This window comes from Suricata suricatta, chromosome 4 (genome assembly GCF_006229205.1).
Source record: "Suricata suricatta isolate VVHF042 chromosome 4, meerkat_22Aug2017_6uvM2_HiC, whole genome shotgun sequence".
Taxonomy (NCBI): Eukaryota; Metazoa; Chordata; class Mammalia; order Carnivora; family Herpestidae; genus Suricata; species Suricata suricatta.
The window spans coordinates 74,635,788-74,654,828 of record NC_043703.1 but is presented as its reverse complement, the minus strand read 5'-3'; the positions used below and the strand labels follow the sequence as shown (position 1 = coordinate 74,654,828).

General features: G+C 43.4%; 1 protein-coding gene across 1 annotated transcript in view; it reads left to right on the top strand.

Moving 5' to 3' along the window:
• The first annotated feature begins 99 nt into the window (after positions 1-99).
• Positions 100-19,041, top strand: part of TNFRSF19 (TNF receptor superfamily member 19) — an 87,466-nt gene continuing 68,524 nt past the window's right edge. The window contains exons 1-3 of the mRNA XM_029936955.1: positions 100-250; positions 10,805-10,897; positions 12,649-12,759. Coding sequence (XP_029792815.1) covers positions 10,829-10,897; positions 12,649-12,759 — 180 coding nt within the window. The 5' untranslated portion in view covers positions 100-250; positions 10,805-10,828. The remainder of the gene's footprint in view (positions 251-10,804; positions 10,898-12,648; positions 12,760-19,041) is intronic.

Sequence of the window (19,041 nt, the reverse complement as noted above, 5' to 3'; positions counted from 1 at the left end):
GGGTGGGCGGGGCCGGCCCTGGGTGGGCGGGGCCCGGGAGGCGGCTGCGGTTGCCCGGCTACCGGAGAGCTCGCAGCCCGCGGCGCAGGGCTGCTTCAGGCTCGCTCGCGGAGAGGACCCTCCGACCCGGCTGTGCGCAGCGTTCCCCACCCGGCCCTTCCTGCGCGCCCCTTGGGCGGCAGAGCCCGCCTGGACCTGCTGGACGCCACGGGGAGCGGCGGCCGGCGGAGCCTCCCAGGTCACTGGGAAGGTAGGTGGGTGCCCGGCTCTGCGGGGGGTGCGCGGAGGTCCCTAGCCCTCACCCGCGGTGTATCCCCGAGGCCAGGCAACCAGGGAGGCGGCGGCTGCCCGACTCGAGGGTCGCCAGCGAGGGCTGTGTCGGTGCAGAGGGGAGCGGGCGGACGGAGTCGGGCGAAGGCGACCCCTGGGCAGGGGTGACAACCGGGGGCGGAGGGAGGACCCCCGGGGGAGGAGGCTCTGGAGATGCTGGAGCTTGGGTCGCAGCCGCGAGGGGGACGCGGGAAAGCGAACGCCTCCGGCACTCCGTCGGCGGTGGGAGTGGGTCTTAACATCAAGGGACCTTGTAAGTGGAAAGTCGGCTCGGGAGGCAGACGTGCGTGCGCGGGTACACACATCTGCGTGAGGCTGACGCCGGGCCCGGAGCGGTGGCGCCGCAGGGAGTGCCCCGGGCCCTAGCCCCCGCGCTCCTGCGTGGACTCGCGCTGCTCGCGAGGACGCGGGCGCAGGCCAGGCCTGCTTGCGCTGCTGTCGTGGGCGCCGCAGGGGACGCTCGCAGTGCTCACAAGTGCGGCATAAACGTGTCCCGGGGAGGACGGACGCCTCGCAGGTATCAGCACGGGCCGCGCGGGTCACAGCGCAGGGAGGAAGGTCAGCGCTCACAGCCCTCTTCTGGGTTCTAATGCCATTGCGTCCAATAGAAAGTACTGCTGAACTCTTGAAGATAAAGTTTGGAAGGCTTGGAATTCAGTGATCTGTTTTCATCGCTCATTCAAGGAATCCATGTCACTTTTTCTTTTTTTTGCATTTTCATAAAAAAACTCAATTTGCAAACACAACCATAGCCTTGTTCAGTATTTCTTTAATTGGAACAGCTTAACGCAAAATATTTATGCAGGTGTAGCTTTTTCCTCCACTGACAGTTTTCCTTTACTAGAAGACAATTTCTTCACATAAACAGGAAACGGTTACTGTGAAACATGACTTCTGCAAACAGAAGATTTTAATATGCTGTTATTTCATGACCAGGTACTGCTCTGCAAAAGGGAGGATTATGTTGCATTAGTTCAGGATTTGCTCGGTGTGTTTTCTGTCGTGCAGTTTCGCCTTAGGCATTTTTGTCAATGCTACTTTCATGTAGTTTAAAAATATTTTATTTCAAGCACTGCTTAGTCTCTAATTTAAAGATTGCTAACTTGAAGGGGTGAGAATTGAGTCCTGCCCTGGAGAAAATGTTTGGCGTTAATTATTATTCACAGGGATGTGGGTACTTTTTTTAAGTATTTTTTTTAGAATGTATCTTGGGTGATATTTATCAGTTGTTCTGAAAATGATGCAAACCATAAAAATGCAGTTTCATTGCAAAAATAATACTTTGACATCAGTGCATAGCTCTGTAAGTTCTTTGTTTTTTGATCTATGAAATGCCTTATAACATCCACTTTGTTACCGAGACCCCATGGCTTTATTGACTTGAGAATTTTTTTTCCACAGTAAGCGCTGACCTTGAGATACTGTGTCAGCATTTTCTGGGACATTGATGGAAGTTATGTTTCTTTGACAAGAGTGACTTTTGACTGTGAGCCCCAGCACACAGTCAAAATTTGAATTTGACTTTGAATTCTGTCTTGAATTTGAAGTTAAGGGCATGTGAAGATTTTTCATGCACTTGAAATTACAGTGTTAAAGTACCTATCCTACTCAGAAAATTGAGTAAGGAACACTGCTGAAATAGGCTTTTTAAAAGAACAGAAAAATAAATTAAATGTTTTTACTTCTGATAATCACTAGATTTGATTTATACCTACCTACATACATATATGAGTGAAAAAATGGAGACATGTCATAGTCATGTGTTGTCCTTAATATGTTAATTTAATTTACTAGTTATAGCTCTAATGCACCAATGTAGGGCATGTTGGGAATTTTTGAAACATAAGTGAAATATTAAACTCACACTCATGAAGAGAATTTGGTTCTCCTTTTTCATATTTAAATCTCTAAGCTTAACCCAACCCCCTTTGCCAGTGCCATCATTCAAAAATTAACACAAGACAAAAAAACTGCAGGCACCCTGAATATATGAAGAAAGCAAGTCCTTTTAAATCTGTTGAGTCAGTATTTAAAGTCAAGCATTTAAAATTCGGGAAAAGGCCACCATGCCTTGTCTCTGTGGATGACAGGTTGAATAAGAATACCCACCTTGAATAAATTACACCCCGAATAGGCAGCTGCTTGGGGGATAAGAGAGGCAGGAATGGGTCAACAGTGAAGTCCATTTGTCTCATGGCAGCTGATTATTAAACGTTCATAGCCTTTTTCCAGTGACTTTCTAGCTTCAGAAAAAGAACAGTAAAGCAGGACGAACACCACTTCTTTCCGTGATTTACAGGTTGAGCCGTGAGTTCATTCATTGTATTTTATCCATCTAAAATGTTTACATTTAAAAGTAAGATGTTTAAACAGTATTGGGCTATCTTTTAGTCCACACATCACGAAATATGTACCTTTCAAACTGAAGGTTTAAGACCTGGATTTTACAAAGAGAACCAGCACCCATCAGCAATTAGATAAAACAAAGAAACTTGGGTATCTAGAGATTAAACATTATGTGGGCACTCTTCAGTGGGCTTGGACAGGTTTAATATGAGGAGATCTAAAAGAATGGAAGCTACTTACACTGGAAAAGAACACTTCAAATCTTTCAAAGAGAAGTTTTGGAATTGATCCAGGCTTCTAAAATAAAAATTGAAACAGCTGTGTTTTAGAAATGGTTATGCACAGTGCTCTTAAGATACACTGTGTAGGCCTTTGAGGCCCCCACAGTCCTTGATGCTACTGTTGTTCTATTTGTATGTTGAGATAGAAAAACGTTTATGAATTGCAGCAAGGTGGGGGAGGGCGCCTTAGTTACAACACGCCACGTTTTGAGAACACTGACTGTGATTTTCCTAAGGCGAAGGTGACAGGGGCGACACCTCGGGGAAACCAAAAGCATTAATCTTCAAAAACCTTATCCTGAGTTGAGTTCTGTTTAAAAAAAAAAAATTATAGTAGAAGCCTTGTCAGTGAGTGGCGCCTAATGTTTTTGAACTTGGGGAGAATTGAAGATATTGTGTTTGGCAACATTGTAAAGCTTGTGGAGTTTTTAGTAGAAAATATTGAAAAAGGGAAATCTTTCGCATTTCCCAGCCAACAACAATATGTATATGTTTATTACAGCATGCCTTTGTGAGCTAACTCGGCTTCAAAAGAGGCTGCCAGTTCTGTGATGTAGGAAGAATGATTTTCAGAACAGAAGGAAATTGAAGGCTAGAGGCCAGGGGGTTACTGTCCTGTTTGGAAATTGCTGTGCCCTAACTTTCTAACTAAGTTTTATTCTCTCCGCATATGGGACTGACAGTGTTTCTAAGCCATTTATGATTATGGTCCGCCATGAAAAAGACCCTGGCATTGGCTTTATTTCAAAGCTGATTTTATAAATTGTAAGTCTGCCAGTTTACTTTAATGTTGATTTTTTAAAAATATTTCAGTTCATTGCATATTGGAAAAAACGTAGCCTATTACATAATGTAATACAGTTTTATGAGATGAAAACTGTTACCTATTGCGTGCACTGTAGGTTGGATCATAAATCAAATAACCTTAAAAGGAAGAAAAACTAAAATTCTGGAAAAAAGATCCAGCTTATTTGAATTATTCTGAAATGCATGCATTTCGGTCATTTGTCAAATAAAATACAAAGATCATTCTCAAAAAGGTTACTGGAATCGCTTCTCGGCTTTTTGGCTAAGATCAAGTGTAGAAAGGTTACTGGATTGTTAAAATTAGAAAAATAAATACCAGATTCTTCTTCAGTGATCTTTGTTAATATTATTATAGCACGATGTTCAAGAAGTGGGGTCCTGGATCGAGTTGTGTGCTACCAAAGCAATTTCTATTTCAGTCTCAAGTTACAGCTGCACATATTTTCCATATATATATTTTTTAATATTTTTTAACGTTTATTTATTATTGACAGAGAGAGACAGAGCATGAGCAAGGGAGGGGCAGAGAGAGGGAGACACAGAATCCAAAGCAGGCTCCAGGCTCTGAGCTGTCAGCACAGCGCCCAACAAGCAGCTCAAACTCATGAGCCGTGAGATGGTGACCTGAGCTGAAGTCGGACACTTAACCAACTGATCCTCCCAGGCGCCCCTCCACATATAGTGTTTTAATTCTTATAACAATCGTAGGGGCTAAAATGTTATCCCTAACTAGTGAATTTCTTCATTCATTCAATGTGTACTAGGTACATATTTGGGGTTAGAGTTCTAGAGCAAAATCAATTCATCTTGCCATTAAGTCTTCGAACTGTAGTTGGTGGTCAACTCAGATGGGTTGGTTGGTGCTGAAGTGAAGGGAGGGAGCTCGGTGTGCTCTAGGGAGTGGTGGGGACTGGGGCGCTAGGAAGTATATGTTCTCCTGTGTAAGGGACAATTGATGCTCAGCTCTAGCTCATGTTGCCTTGATGTGGGACTCATGCTTGCCAGATTTGCTAGTTTTTCAAGAAAATTCTTTATTTTTTAGAATGGAAACTTATTTTTAAAAAATTAAGTGCTACCATGACCGTAGAAAATCATGCTGGTGGCCAGATGCAATCACATCTGCACAGAGAGTAGGCTGCAAAGAGAATGAACTAACCGGATAATTATGCTGCAGGGTGGAGATGAACCCAGGATGCAAGGGAGCCACAAAGGAGAGGCACCGTTCCAGATTCAGGGAGCTCCCAGAAGAACGTTGACAGATTGTGACAGAGTCACAGTACACTTAGGAAGGACCCAAGGCAAAAGAGGAGGTGGTAGCTGAGCGAACCGCAGGTTGAAATGACTGCTGTGGTTGGGGATCCAGCGGTCTGCCCGGCCGATGGGAGTCGTTGCCCGTAACTACTCCTCCTTGCCGGGCTCTGTGACCAGCTGCCTGTGACCTGGCTTCTTTGCCTGTGGACACCAGCATGGGCTTTTGTGATCTGGACAAGGAAGCAGAAGGGGTGTGTGCTGCAGCTCCGCTTGGATCCGTCCCCTTTAGATGCTGGCCCATTAGGACACTCGTGTTAGTTGCCATTCATTCAAACAAACAGGCTGAGTAGCTTGATTTGATAAGCAGCCACTTTCTGTGTAGCTGGACGCAGTGTTGGCCAGCCCTACACTTCAGGCTCCTGTCTCTTCTTTTTCGCTTGCCTGAGTCTCTGGATAGATACTGCCGCTCGGTTTTATACTGTTGATACAGCAGGGGTCCTGGACCCCAAGGACACAGTAAACCAGGCATCGGTAGTCTTTTCCTTATCGCTTGGTGATGGCCAGGTTCTCTGCACACATTTTGCAGAAATGGTGGCCAGCTAGTGAGGATTTTTTGGGCAAACTGTGAAAACTCCTGTTCCCTATAAGTTGTATGTCTTATGGCTGATAAGTCATCTCCAAGTAAACAGAACACCAAAGTCATTTTCTGTCTGGGCCAGACCCCAAATGCCCAGAAGCGAAAAGCATTTTCAATAAATACCTTCTTATTGCCATATTTTTATTTTAAATATTATTTTTAAACACTTGTTATTTCATCAAAGTTACCTTCTTTTTATGAATGCTGAAGCATTTCACAAGGTATGTCATTTTATTCCAGGAAATGCAAAGTCACACTTAGAACACCCTACCAGCTAAATTGTTTGTCTCTAAATGCCCCTTTGCCAGGCAAGATGAAAAGGTGCGTAGGAGATGTCACCACCCCCACTCAGCTGTGAGCTTCCTCAAAATGCACCTTTGTACGGTTCTGCCCCAACTCATACTGCCTCCTTTCAAGCACCTGGTAACTGTTTAATCAAAGCATGTTGAATACATGGATAGGTTGTTATATAGTTTTGTTTCTGCTGACCAGTGTTGTTCAGGTCCTCCTGCTGTGCCAAATGGGTCATTGAATGCTACCGTGTATTACAATACAACCCTACGTCAACTGGGCAGCGTGGCCGGGAGCCTCACTTTGGAGTCACCATGCATGAACTTGATTCGGTTTCCAACTTTCTATTACATGTCCTTGACCCCTGGTTTTCTCTCCTATTGGGTGGAAATAAATATCTACTTGAGAGTGTGGGAGTAAGGGGAAAAATTAGACTTTTTATAAAGCCTTACCACAGCGCTCAACATATAAGTGCTTAGTGCAGACTTCAAGTTGATTCTTAGCGTTTGGGTGTTGTCTGCAGACCTGTACGTCTAGAGATCCCAAGCACCACAGCTACATTGTGACCATTGAATAATGTGCTATAACCGCCTGTCTAGCAGGTTATAGTCTTCAGGGACTGTCACATACATTGGATCATATGACTCTCAGTAAAAATGTTATTTATCATCACTAGCATTTATGGAGCCCTTATTATGTGTAAGAAATAGTTCGTATCCATGCACTCTCCCGAAAGTGCTTTTTCAGCGCTGTTAAACTCACCCCTTCCTCACAGCAAGTTCAGGAGGTGTAATCACTATGCCCTATGTAGAGACGAGGAAACTGAGACTCAGGTTAAGTAACCTGTCCAAGTTCACACGCTAAGGAGTGGCATCGTCAGGTGCAGCTGCTGTAGTAATGACATCAGCCCCAGTCCTCCGTTACGTGTTTATTCTGTTTTAGGCACCGCGCGAAGCACTTTATAAACATCATCTCAGTAATCCTCACAACTCCCTGTGAGACAGGTTCTAGCTCTGTCTCTTTAGATATGTAGTTTTAAAGTGACCTTGCTAAGAAATGGGACTGCAACCCCACGCGTTCTGGTTGCCACTTTCCTGGACAGTTTCCCCGAAGAGCCAGGATGTGTTTACCCATATCGGGTTTACGTGCAAAAAACGAGTTGAACCTGGACTTCTGATCATCCCAGCGGCTCTCAGGACAAGCTACCCAGTCTAAATTATTTCCCGGCCTCTTGGTATAAAAAAGCCAGGCTAAGAGAGAAGTCACAGAAAAGGAAATGACATGTTCCAGTGGCACATTTCAATCTCTAGCTCCCGATGTAAGAAACCTTCTGGGAAAAAACTGCTCACGTTTTTAAAAATGAATTAGGATCTTTAAAAATAAAAATCATCACTCAGTCCTGTCTTCTAGCCTAAAGCACCTAATGCCTCGTAGATAAAATGAGGTATAATCAGGTATATCTGAGATGGAATGTTCATTCTTGTTCACTTATTCTTAGTCACCCCAGAATGTGTGCAGCCAAATCTCACCTGTTTTCCACAACACATTCTTCACCATCTTACGCTTCTACACTCACTTAATTCAGCAAACATTTACGTGCCTCTATGTGCCAGACGCTGAGCACACAGAATAATAAGGTGTGGCCCGTATTTTCAAGGAACATACAATCTGGTGAGTAAAAATAAGCATACTTGCTAGGCCGGGCGGTCAGTACTGTGCATGGATGCCGGAAGTCCGGCAGGGCCGAAGGGAGCAGAGCCCTTCCGTGTGCGTGGTCGTGGACGGCATGTCAGCAGGATGACAGCTGACTTGGTTCTGGAGGGTCTTAGGGAGAAAGGCTCTCAAGACCAAGGTTACAGTCTGTGCGAGAGGGCAAGACCACGGGCGTTCAGGAACATCGTGGGTGTTGGGCTGTGGCATAGCCGGATGGGCAGGCGGGCAGCGGCCAGACTGGTGGGCTAGCGGGTGAGGCGATCAGGGGCGTGGGCGCCAGGCTGAGGAGTTTAAAGGATGGTTTGAAAATACAAACCCACATAAACTCTTCAATTTAGCATATGTGTTGGGAGAATAAAACAAGTCAGCTCATAGGATATAGTTCCATTTAGTTTTTTCCTTACAGAAATCTAAAAAACATGTATCTCTTTCTGAGACAAAAATCATGGTACTGTACTTGTTTTTTCCCCTCATGGGGCGCCTGGGTGGCTCAGTCAGTTAAGCATCCGACTTCAGCTCAGGTCATGATCTCAGAGTTTATGAGTTCGAGCCCGGCGTCAGGCTCTGAGCCTGGAGCCTGCTTTGGATTCTGTCTTCCTCTCTCACTGCCCCTTCCCCACTCGTGCTCTGTCTCTCAAAAATAAATAAATGTTTAAAATTTTTAATTTTTTTTCTTTATAGTGTGTATGTGATTTTTATCGTGTTACTTCTTTTAATTTATAGATTTTTAAGCAGGACTCTGCGGTTTATCTTTTTGCCTAAAGAACATTACATGTATTTTTTCATTCACTTAATGAACAATGAAATACATACGCTAGAAAGAATTTTTAGGGAAAAGAAGGGAAAGCATTCATCCAGGATGCCACAGTATGAATGAATCTAACCATTGATGGTATTCTGGCTCATTTATTTTTGTACCTAGAACAGGTGTACCTTCTGAGGTCAAAATCACATGGCCATGACCTCTAACTTGGTCTGCATGGTAGTGATCACCCCTTCACGAAGATGCTAAGTATCTGTGGGCCCTCCACAGCAGTGGCATCCCAGTGTGGTGACCTGTCCAGACCAGTTGCCTGATTGTGGCATGCACTGACTCCATCAATCTCTTTTTTCTCATAATTTGTGTAAATGCTTCAGTATTTTACCCTCTTTTCCATATGAACTTAATCCATGCAGATTTTATGTTTTTACTTTGAAAAATTAGCACGTTTTTAAAAATTAGGACCATGTAGAAAAAGAGATAACCTGAAGTATACCTTTCGGGGAACGTGATTTTACCTTCTCATCCCAATCCTGTGTCTGCACAAGCAGGAAGCTGGTTGGGTAATTGCTGGGTCCTTTTGAGATATGCAAGGAGGAAAAAGAAGATATGACCAAAAAGCTAGAAAACAAAAACAAACAAACAAAAAAAACCCCCCACCACACTTTGCTTTCGGTCAGAATGGGTCATTCATTCAATACACATATAAATGATTCCTCCTTGCCCCAATAACTGGACCTCCTCGGGGGACTGGAGTGATCTTCTGGGTTGTGTTCAGAACCCAGCTGGCCCAGCTGGCTGCTTGGCCAGAAGAAAGACAGCTCCCCTTCCCCCCCACCCCCACCCCGGTCCCCCAGCCTGCTTCATTTGTTGTTCTTGTTACTGTCTTTCTTGAGGTCTTTGGCCCCCAGTTCTGGTTCTCTGCCCTGGTTTCTTTCTTTCTTTTTTTTTTTTTTTCATGTTTGTTTATTTTTAAGAGAGAGAGTGTATAAGCAGGGGAAGGGAGAGAGAGGGAGACATAGAATCCAAAGGAGGCACCAAGCTCTGAGCTGTCAGCAGAGCCTGATGTGGGGCTCGAACCCATGAGCCATGAGATCATGGCCTCAGCCGAGGTTGATGCTTAACCCACTGAGCCACCCAGGTGCCCCTGCTCTGATTTCTTTCTGAGTGGTCTGATTGTCTGCTCTGGGTCCCTGTTAATTTTGGAAGATTCAGCTTTGGAGGGAAACTGAGCCTTTGTTTCTCTACCTGGTGGATGAAGCCAGCAGCTGGCTCTTCACATTTTCTTTTTTTTAAAAAAATAAGCCTCTTCTCTTGACATTGTGTGGATCTGTCAAAAGGCAACCCACATTTGTCGCTGCATTTTGGATCATTTCTCGTGAAGAGAAAGAAGTTTGGTTTACCTTTCTTTTATTGAAAGGTAAATGCCTCCAATTTCATCACTTGTAAATGATTTTTAGGTGTTTTGAAATAAACGCTTATTTTTCTGCTCATAGATTACCTTCACTGTACTGGTTGGAGGAAGAAGTCTCGAACACCAGACATTGGCCGTATCTGCTTCCTACTGGAGCTCAAGGCCCAACATCCAAGCATACTGTTTTCATTAAACAGAGCCTATTGTGTTGCAGGGCATATGTGACCCAGGGCCCCAGGGGCCAAGCCACCCGGGTGTGCGTCCTGCTCTGCCTCTTACTAGCAGTGTGATCTTGGGCAAATGACCCAGCCCTCTCAGAGCCTCAGTTTCCCCATCTCTAAAATGGGGATAAGGATAGTATCTACCTTCTAGAGTACTTAGGAAGGTAAATGAGCTCATGCACTGAAGACAGTGCCTGGCATGTAGTGGTTAGCACATGTTCATTGTTATTTTACCACAATTATTTCCCTCTTGGCCCTGACCAAACCCGTCTACATGGAAGGTTTATATAGTCACTGTTTGAATATAACTCCCTGCTGGGTGGAGTAATTTGGACACTGTCGAGGCTTGGGTAGAAAATAAAGGCATGTGTATAGGCTCCTGGTTGGCTCAGTCAGTAGAGCATGCCACTCTTGATCTTGGGGTTTTAAATGGAAACCTCACATTGAATGTAAAGATTACTTAAAAAAATAAGATTTTATTTTTTAAAAGAAGAAAATAAAGTCATCTATAGCCCAGGAATTCAGAACCGGAAGGAATTTTGGACGAATTTCAGAAGGACAAAGCTTTCGTTCTCCCAACCTAAATTGTTAAAGGCTTACCTATTATTTGTCTGTGTATCTTTTACAAAGCGATTTCCTTTAAAACACAAATAGTATTACCTAGTATATCTATTAATGGTAAACATTCCAGAGTAAATACAAGAACACAGTGACCAATGCTATTCCGGCTAACTGGATCTTCCTGTCTTTTAGAAAACTCTTCAACAATAAAGAGCCATGGCTTTAAAAGTGCTTCTGGGACCAGAGAAAGCGGGCTGTGCCGCTGTCGTCGTACTGGCCTATGTGGTAAGTCATAAGCATGTAGTGGAAGAAGTCCTATAAATAGTATCGAAACAGTTTTCTCTTTTCAACACCATCCTTTAAAGTTTTCTTTCAAATTGCACTTTTTTAGTGTAGCAGGTGATTAATAAGCAAAGATTGCTGCTGAGTCTTGACATTTGTGCCAACTGGTAAAATCACTTTTTTAAGGTTGTTTATTTATTTTGAGAGAGACAGAGAGAGTGCGAGTGGGGGAGGGGCAGAGAGAGAGGGAGACAGAATCCCAAGCAGGCTGTGCACTGTCAGCATGGAGGAGCCCCATGAGGGGCTCGAATTCACGGAACTGTGAGATCATAACCTGAGCTGAAACCAAGAGTCAGACACTTAACCGACTGAGCCACCCAGGAGCCCCTAGAATCGATTTTTAAAAGAGCTGGTTTTTTTTATACAGTTGCTTATATCCTTCTTGGTTCCAAAAAACCTTAAAGACAGATGGAGACTTGTAATGTTTCAGAACTTGACACAAAACACCTATGAAGATATTCAAAAGAATTGAAATTCATTAAATCTGGAGATAGGATCATCATCTGCAAATGAAGAAAGAATTGTTTACCCTGAAGACAGTACCTGAAGTCTTCTTGAAAGACAGAGTAAGGGGAAATGGGGTCACATTGAAGTCTGAGGTGCAGGAAGAGTAAGGAAAATGTCCTTTCTTTCAGTTGAGGCTGTTAAACATTCGAATGACTGGTCGAGGAAGGAGGTAGTAGAATTTCTTGCGCGAAGCGATTACAGTCCCTTTGTGGCACCATGGAGTCTCCTACCTCTCTAAATAAAATTGAACTCCTTAAGATGGGTAGTCAAGGGGAGTTAAGAGAGACGAGGCAGGAAGAGATTATTAGGCCTTTAGCCCCTGATCATTTTCTAGTGCTGACCTCCACCTTGATTTCTGCCTCCTGGATGCTCCAGAGGTGTAGGCTTTCATTGTATTCAATTAGTTTGCCATACATTACCACAGACACTCGTGTGTCAAGGTGGAGGTAGTTTGTTCTAAAGAATCGCTCATTATTACAACCATCAAAAACAATTTCCTATGCCCCTGTGTGTGACAGACTTTCTACACAGCAATAGTCTTAGAAAAGGAAATAGGTCATAAGTCATTCTCTACCTTGGGTACTCAGAAAAGTATCAGAAGAAGATAGCCATTCATTTGAAAGAAAGAGAGAAAGAGAAAGAGAAGGAAAGGAAAGGAAGGAAAAGAAAAAAAGATAAGAAAAGAAGAAGATCTCATTCAGGGAATTCAGAGGAGAATCAGGCTTATTGATTTATTTGTTCTTCTGACTTGTTCAGAAAGTGATTTTTCTTCCTAAAGTGAAATTAAATTGGCCCTCCTCTGAATTAACGTTGACCTTCAGTGCTTGTATGAAGAATACTGATAATACTGATAATCAGTTGCTGCTTTTTTGCGAAAAAAAAAAAAAGTAATTAACTTACTTTAAAGTAACATTTTTGGGGGATGCCTGGGTGGCTCAGGCCTTCGACTTCAGCTCAGGGCATGGTCTGGCTATCTGTGGGGCCCAGGCTCGCATGGGGCTCTGTGCTGACAGCTCAGAGCCTGGAGCCTGCTTTGGATTCCGTCTCTCTCTCTCTCTCTCTCTCTCTCCCCCCCTCCCCCCGGGGCTCTCCTGCTTGCGCGCTCGCTCTCTCTCTCTCTCTCTCTCTCTCTCTCAAAAATAAATAAACATTTAAAGAAATAACGTTTTGGGAAACTTTGTTTTCAGGTGTGTGAAGTGATCTGTGAAACGGGAGACTGCAGACAGCAGGAGTACCGGGATGGGTCTGGAAACTGCGTTCTCTGCGAGCAATGTGGGCCCGGCATGGAGTTGTCTAAGGTAGACACTGGATTCGTGGAGAAGTTGTAGATCTGTGGTTTTAAGACAGATTCTTTCTTGCTAGATTCTTTTAGTTAATTGCTAGTGAGGGTTTGACACCTTGACATACTTCTTGGGTCATTATGTTGCTTTATTTTTTTAAATTTTGGGGGGAGCACCTGGGTGGCTCAGTCGGTTAATCGTCTAACTTTGCCTCAGTTGATGATCTCACAGTCAGTAAGTTTGAGCCCCGTGTCCAGCTCTGTGCTGACAGCTCAGAGCCTGGAGCCTGCTTTGGATTCTGTCTCCCTCCCTCTCTGCCCCTCCCCTGCTCTCCATGTCTCTCTTTCCCAAAAATAAACATTTACTTTTTTTTTTTAGTTTACTTATTTATTTTGAGAAAGAGCTCACAAACAGGGGAGGGGCAAAGAGAAAGCGGGACACAGAGAATGCCACGCAGGCTCCATGCTGTCAGCACAGAGCCCGGCCCGGGGCTCGGTCTCACAGATTGTGAGATCATGACCTGAGCCGAAATCCAAAGTTGGATGCTTACCTGACTGAGCCACCCAGGTGCCCCTCTCCATGTTACTTTAGCCAAAGATTGCACATTCCTCTTTCCAATGCCTTACTGACATAGAGGAAGTAGGTTCCAATAATAAGAATTTAATACGTGTTTTATGTAGTTTGTGTTTCTCATATTTCACTGAAAGAACAGAATTATTAAGATGTATTTGCATTCATTAAAAAGAATCAATATTCTACTAAAGCTTTAAAAATAAAGCAGTGATAAGAGAAAAGGCTAATGATACCTGCTTCTACTGGGCCTTCTTTTTCTTAAAAGGAATATCCCCATTGCTGGTCAAAAAGTAGCACCCGGGGTAACCATGCTTTGTGGTGGCAGTTACTTTCCCAAACTAGGGTTTGCACATTCTTTTGACAATGTGCGTTATTGTTCATCTCCCCATGTCAGGTGATGTCACCCCCAAGATCCCTGTAAACACGCTCATCTTGACCACGGCTTGTTAAGGAGCATACTTCAGAGTCCCGGGTATCTTTCTCTTCTCTGAGCAGGTTCGGAGCTAAATATCCATTTACTTTCTTTTCTGACCTTTTGAAGATGTTATTAATTGTGGACAATTGATCTATCACTTTGTTCTAGATAAAATATCAGTCTTCCTCTTAGAAAAGGAACAGAAGATTTTCTCTTTACTTAAAGTGACTTTTAAAAGAGAAGTCCTTTCCCCTTACAGACTGCCCTCCTTTAGAGTCTTGTCATTCATGGATTTTTGATCAATGATCTACAAACAGCAGGGAACAAAACATGATGCATCTCCTGCCAATTCCTGGCGATGGCTTTTCTCTGCCTGTTGTGTTAAAGTGCTGCTTCAGTATCGGGGCTTTTACATTCTGATTCAAACAGGCTGACCTTCGAATCCTCTGTTACGTTAACTGTAGCCTTCCCACCGCAGACACTTTTCAGTCCTTGCTGACTGTAGTAAGGTGTGTTTGCAGGCAGGTTTTGATGGGCTGAGCAGAAAAGGATTCTTCGGAGCAGACTGAAGGTCTAGGATCAGTGAAGGAAGACTGGTTACAAGGGGAAAATAGATGATGAAGTTGCTACCCCCTCAAAGATCCTCTTTCCCCCGATCTCTGTGAAATTCTGAGTGAAATGTCCCAGATGCTGAGCGACGTTCGAGGTTCTTCCCTCTCCTTCATCGTTTGAATCTAGAGAATATAATCTCCGAATGATTTCTGGAGAATCAGACCAGATTTATTCTTTAGTATTTTTATCTAAGCTGTTTTATTAAAAATTTTTATTTAAAAAGTTAGGATGAAGGTCCTATCACCTATGATACTTTTTATTTTAATAATACATCTACTGAGACAATCTAGTAACACTTTTTTTATTTTACAATTTTTCATGGATTTCCAGAAGAAATATTTTTCTCTAGGTAGTCATTTCCCCTCAAGTATCGAAACAGGCCTTTAACCTTCTGAGGCTGGAAACAACCAAAAGGAAGCAATCTGAATAATTCTGCCTTTATTACTTATTGTATTTATTAATTTTTCTGTTTCAATATTTATTATCATTTTCTTCATTTAAAAAAGACCAAGACAAATTGAGTGAGAAAGAATAAAACTAAAGGCACTGGGGTCACTGAAAAATTAGGGTAAGACCCACTCGGGTACACAAATGTGTATCCACCTCGTTCCCGTGTGGCCTGACGCGTCCACCTTGAGGGGACGCAACTGAACTTGATATTTGCTTCATCCCCACTTAGTGCCTAGCAGACAAAGTGCACCTTTGCTAAAGGAGTGAACAAACCAGTCAGTCTCAAGCAGTTTTTGGGGAGAAGAAGTGACACTTAAATTTTGTAATATAAAACTTAATGAATGTGTGTGTGTGTGTGTGTGTGTGTGTGTGTGTGTGTGTGTGTGTATTACAAGTTATGTATTTTGCCAGGTCTTTTATCTTGCTTTTAGCTTCTAGTAAATGAAGTTCGCAACTTAGCCTGGCTTCTGGCCTAAGAGAGCAAAGGAATCAAACATGTCAATGGAAGTATAGATATTTGTTTTCTAGTTAACTAATTGAGACAAAGAACTTGACTTTTTAATAAGCAATTCCCTTGGGGCTAGAAATTTCTGAAGTGTCCATTCATAATTTTACAGTTTCTTCTTTCTGGGCTTTCTTGATGTCTTTGGTAATAATTTATATCTTTCAGAGGAAAAAAATTAAGTCATGAGCATATTAAAATCAGATAAAATCACTTAAATTAGCAAATATATTCGACTGGTTAATTATGGTGTCCAAATTTTACAAATCAAGGGAAAGTTTACATTTTTGGCTAAGACTAGGCTTTTAAAAAAATAGTCAAATATTTATAAATAATTGAATTGCTTTTTACTTTGTACAGGAAATAAAGTTTGGAGGGGGGAGTACATGCTAATCTATAATGAAGTGACTAAGTTCAGTGGCCCTTACCTTTTTAACTGAGGGTTAAAATGTCGGTTACCTGTGGTGTTTGAAATTTTGAATGTCCAAAAAACAGTAAATATTTTAAAGTGAGTTATTAAAAAGTAGAAAAGCAGAATCGGATCACTATCAATCATAACCAAAGTTTTCTTTGCATTAAGGGGGGAAAAAGCTCATTTTCACCAGACAAGAGAGCTTTCAAACAACTATTATTCTAACATGATTAAGTTACTTGTTTTGCTACAGTAAGCATACCTTAAACTTTATGTTCGTTTTCTTTTTTTAAATGTTTTTATTTATTTTTGAGAGAGAGAGAGAGACAGCATGAGCAGGGGAGGGTCAGAGAGAGAGAGGGACACACAGAATCTGTCAGCATAGAGCCAACACGGGGCTGGATCCCATGAACTGTGAGATCATGAAGTCGGACGCTCAACCGACTGAGCTACCCAGGCGCACCTTTATGTTATGTCCGTTTTCTAATATCATTTCTCTACCCAAAATAACAAAAGACTGGGTCATGAGGTTCTTCAGGTTATAAACTATGTTATCTATGTCTTAAAACTGAAGCCTGGCAATACTTTGGGTAAGCAGGTAGAGTCAACATTTCCATCTGTGGTTTTATTACTCCTAATGATTATTTTCTTTGGAATACATTCAACTCCTGTTTTGTTTTTTTTCCTCAAGATGTCTGGGCTAACCTTCCCATTGTCAGGTCTCTGCCATTTAAAACATGTTGTTGGGTTTGGGGAAGTTACCAGAATAGCGTTCCTGGAGATAGTGTGCTTCTTGGCACACCTATCGTGTGTGGCCAGTGGTTCCTCCGACCTCTTTCCACTGCCTTTCTTTTTTCTTTTTTTTTTTTTTTTGACATTTATTTATTTTTGAGAGACAGAGACAGAGCAGGAGTTGGGGAGGGCCAGAGAGAGAGGGAGAGACAAAGTCCAAAGCAGGCTCCAGGCTTTGAGCTGTCAGCACAGAGCTTGATGTGGGGCTTGAACTCACAGACCGTGAGATCATGACCCGAGCCGAAGTCGGACATTGAACCAACTAAGCCACCCAGGCACCCCTTCCCACTTCCTTCGAATTACTAGACAGTAAGAAGTCTGCACAGAAGATCTGGCTCAATAATAACTATTGTTGCTTGTTTAGATTGAGACTCTTCCCTTTGTTATTTTAAGTTTATATATTTTGAGAGAGAGAGAGAGAGAAAGGGAGGGAGAGTGGGGGAGGGGCAGAGGGAGCGAGAGAGAATCCCAAACAGGCTCCACACTGTCAGCACAGAGCCCAACGTAGGGTTGGAAATCACAAACTGCAAGATTATGAGCTGAGCTGAAATTAGCCACTTTTTAAACACTTACCTATCTTAACCTCTCACCCAGGACACTTGGGGTTACGTGCATCTAAAGGATTTCATACACCAGATATGCACTACCTCTCAAATAGGTCTTCCGTGGTAATTCTGCAATAACCTATCATGCACCCAAAATGGATATTAGCTGACGTTCATTATAACGAGCCGGGTTCCATGTGATATTTGTACACTGAATAATGGAGACCTTTGACACAGGTCTTAGGGGGTATAAGGCCTCCTGTCTTAGAGGTGAGGGAACAGACAGGTGGTTGCTGCATCAGTCCATTGTCACCGTTAGTAAGTGATGGCGGTGGGGCCACGTCGGGTCCCGAGTTTTTCCTCATTTTGAATAATCCTGGTGCACGGTGCTAGAACAGAGTTCGCTGCACTGACGAACGGCCTGCATCTGCGTTGGCCAGTACGGGAGTGACTGGCCACTTGGAACATGTCCATGAACAACCTGAAAGGTGGCTTGTGTCCCTGAAGCACCAGTTTTTAAGTTTTATTTCATTTCAGTGAATTAAATTTAAGATTTGCCACCTGAAGTCGTGGCTGTCATATTAGTGCAGCTCTGGAGTGACGAACGCTCCTCCACAACTTCTGCCCAGGCCGACTTCCAAAACCAAGAGGAATCCAAGCCCTGCCGACCCGGCGCTCGTGTGGCCCAGGGGCCGCCTGCCCGGGCAGCTCCTTCCTCTCCTTCCTCGGCTGAGCAGGACGCCAGCCCTCGCCCGGCTGCCGCCTGCCACGCACGGGCACGGCTCCCTCACAGTGGCCCCATACACCGGGCCGCCCCCTCTGTGTCCCCGTCCTGGGCCATCTGCGCTGCCCTCCAGCCTTAGCTCTTGTGGTTTCTAGTTCTTTCCCCCAAAAGCCTGAGACATCCTCTCTTCCCAGGAGGGTTCTTTTTGGTCATGCAGCTTCATGGACCATCTTTGGGGAGACAGAGGACAGGCCACTGCATGGACCGGGGTCGGCTTTGAGGATTTTTGTCCCATGGAGTCATAAGTCAGTCTCTTTCTCTTCCGTGACAGGGGTTAGGTTTCAAAAGTTGACAAGAACGATAACTGATAACATCTTCTTCCTATTTGTGAGGCAAAAACTATAGACTGTTGTTTTCACAGCTCCGTTCGCAGACGTGCTGGACATTTGGAGGCACGAGTGTGCACGGGAGTGGTGCACGCTCGCCTTCCGGCTGGAAATGCACAGCCTGGCGACCTGTGGGAGAGGACAGCTTTTGTTTTCCCCAAGTGACCACATTAGCCTCTTAATTCTTGCTGTCTAGAATCCGCCCAGCCACGGCCCCTCCTCCTCACTGAGTGTTATTGCCAACACTGTGCTTTTAACATGATCGCCTCCCAGCAGTAAACCAGGAAACTAGTTTTTGCATGAACCACTTGAAATAGTCTTCAAGCTTCTGGCACAGTTTTCAAAGTGAGCTTTTCTAACCAATTATTGGGATGGCTTTGGTTAATGTGAAAAAATTAATTCTCATAAACATGTTGTACAAAAGTAAGCACTTTCCTCCACATGGTGCATGCCCGGCTTTGGATTTTTCCAGATACCTGCTCTTCACAAAGCTGTTTTCATCCCTGTGAAGAAAGTCACACATGCACACAAGAAATTAATGTAATTTGCAAGCATGAAAAAGATTCATTTCTGCCATTTAATTATAGTGTTGCTCACTTTATTTAGGTTTAATTATACCTAATCGAGCCCAAGGGTGTTTGGCAGATTTAGCAAGCTCTAGCTTGTAATTTTTCCTTAAAAAACTCAATGACAGATTTTCATAAACTAAGTTGGTGGGGTGTTGGGGAGACTGTATCTTCGGTGTTTGGTGTTGTTTTATGAAAGGAAATTAAAAAGCTGATTTCTAAAAACCAGCCACGTAAATCTAATTTGCCATTTCCATTTGCGTGCGCTAGACTTTCTCCACAAGTAACTTCTTCTCGGTCCAAATTTGAGCTTTTAAAGTTCA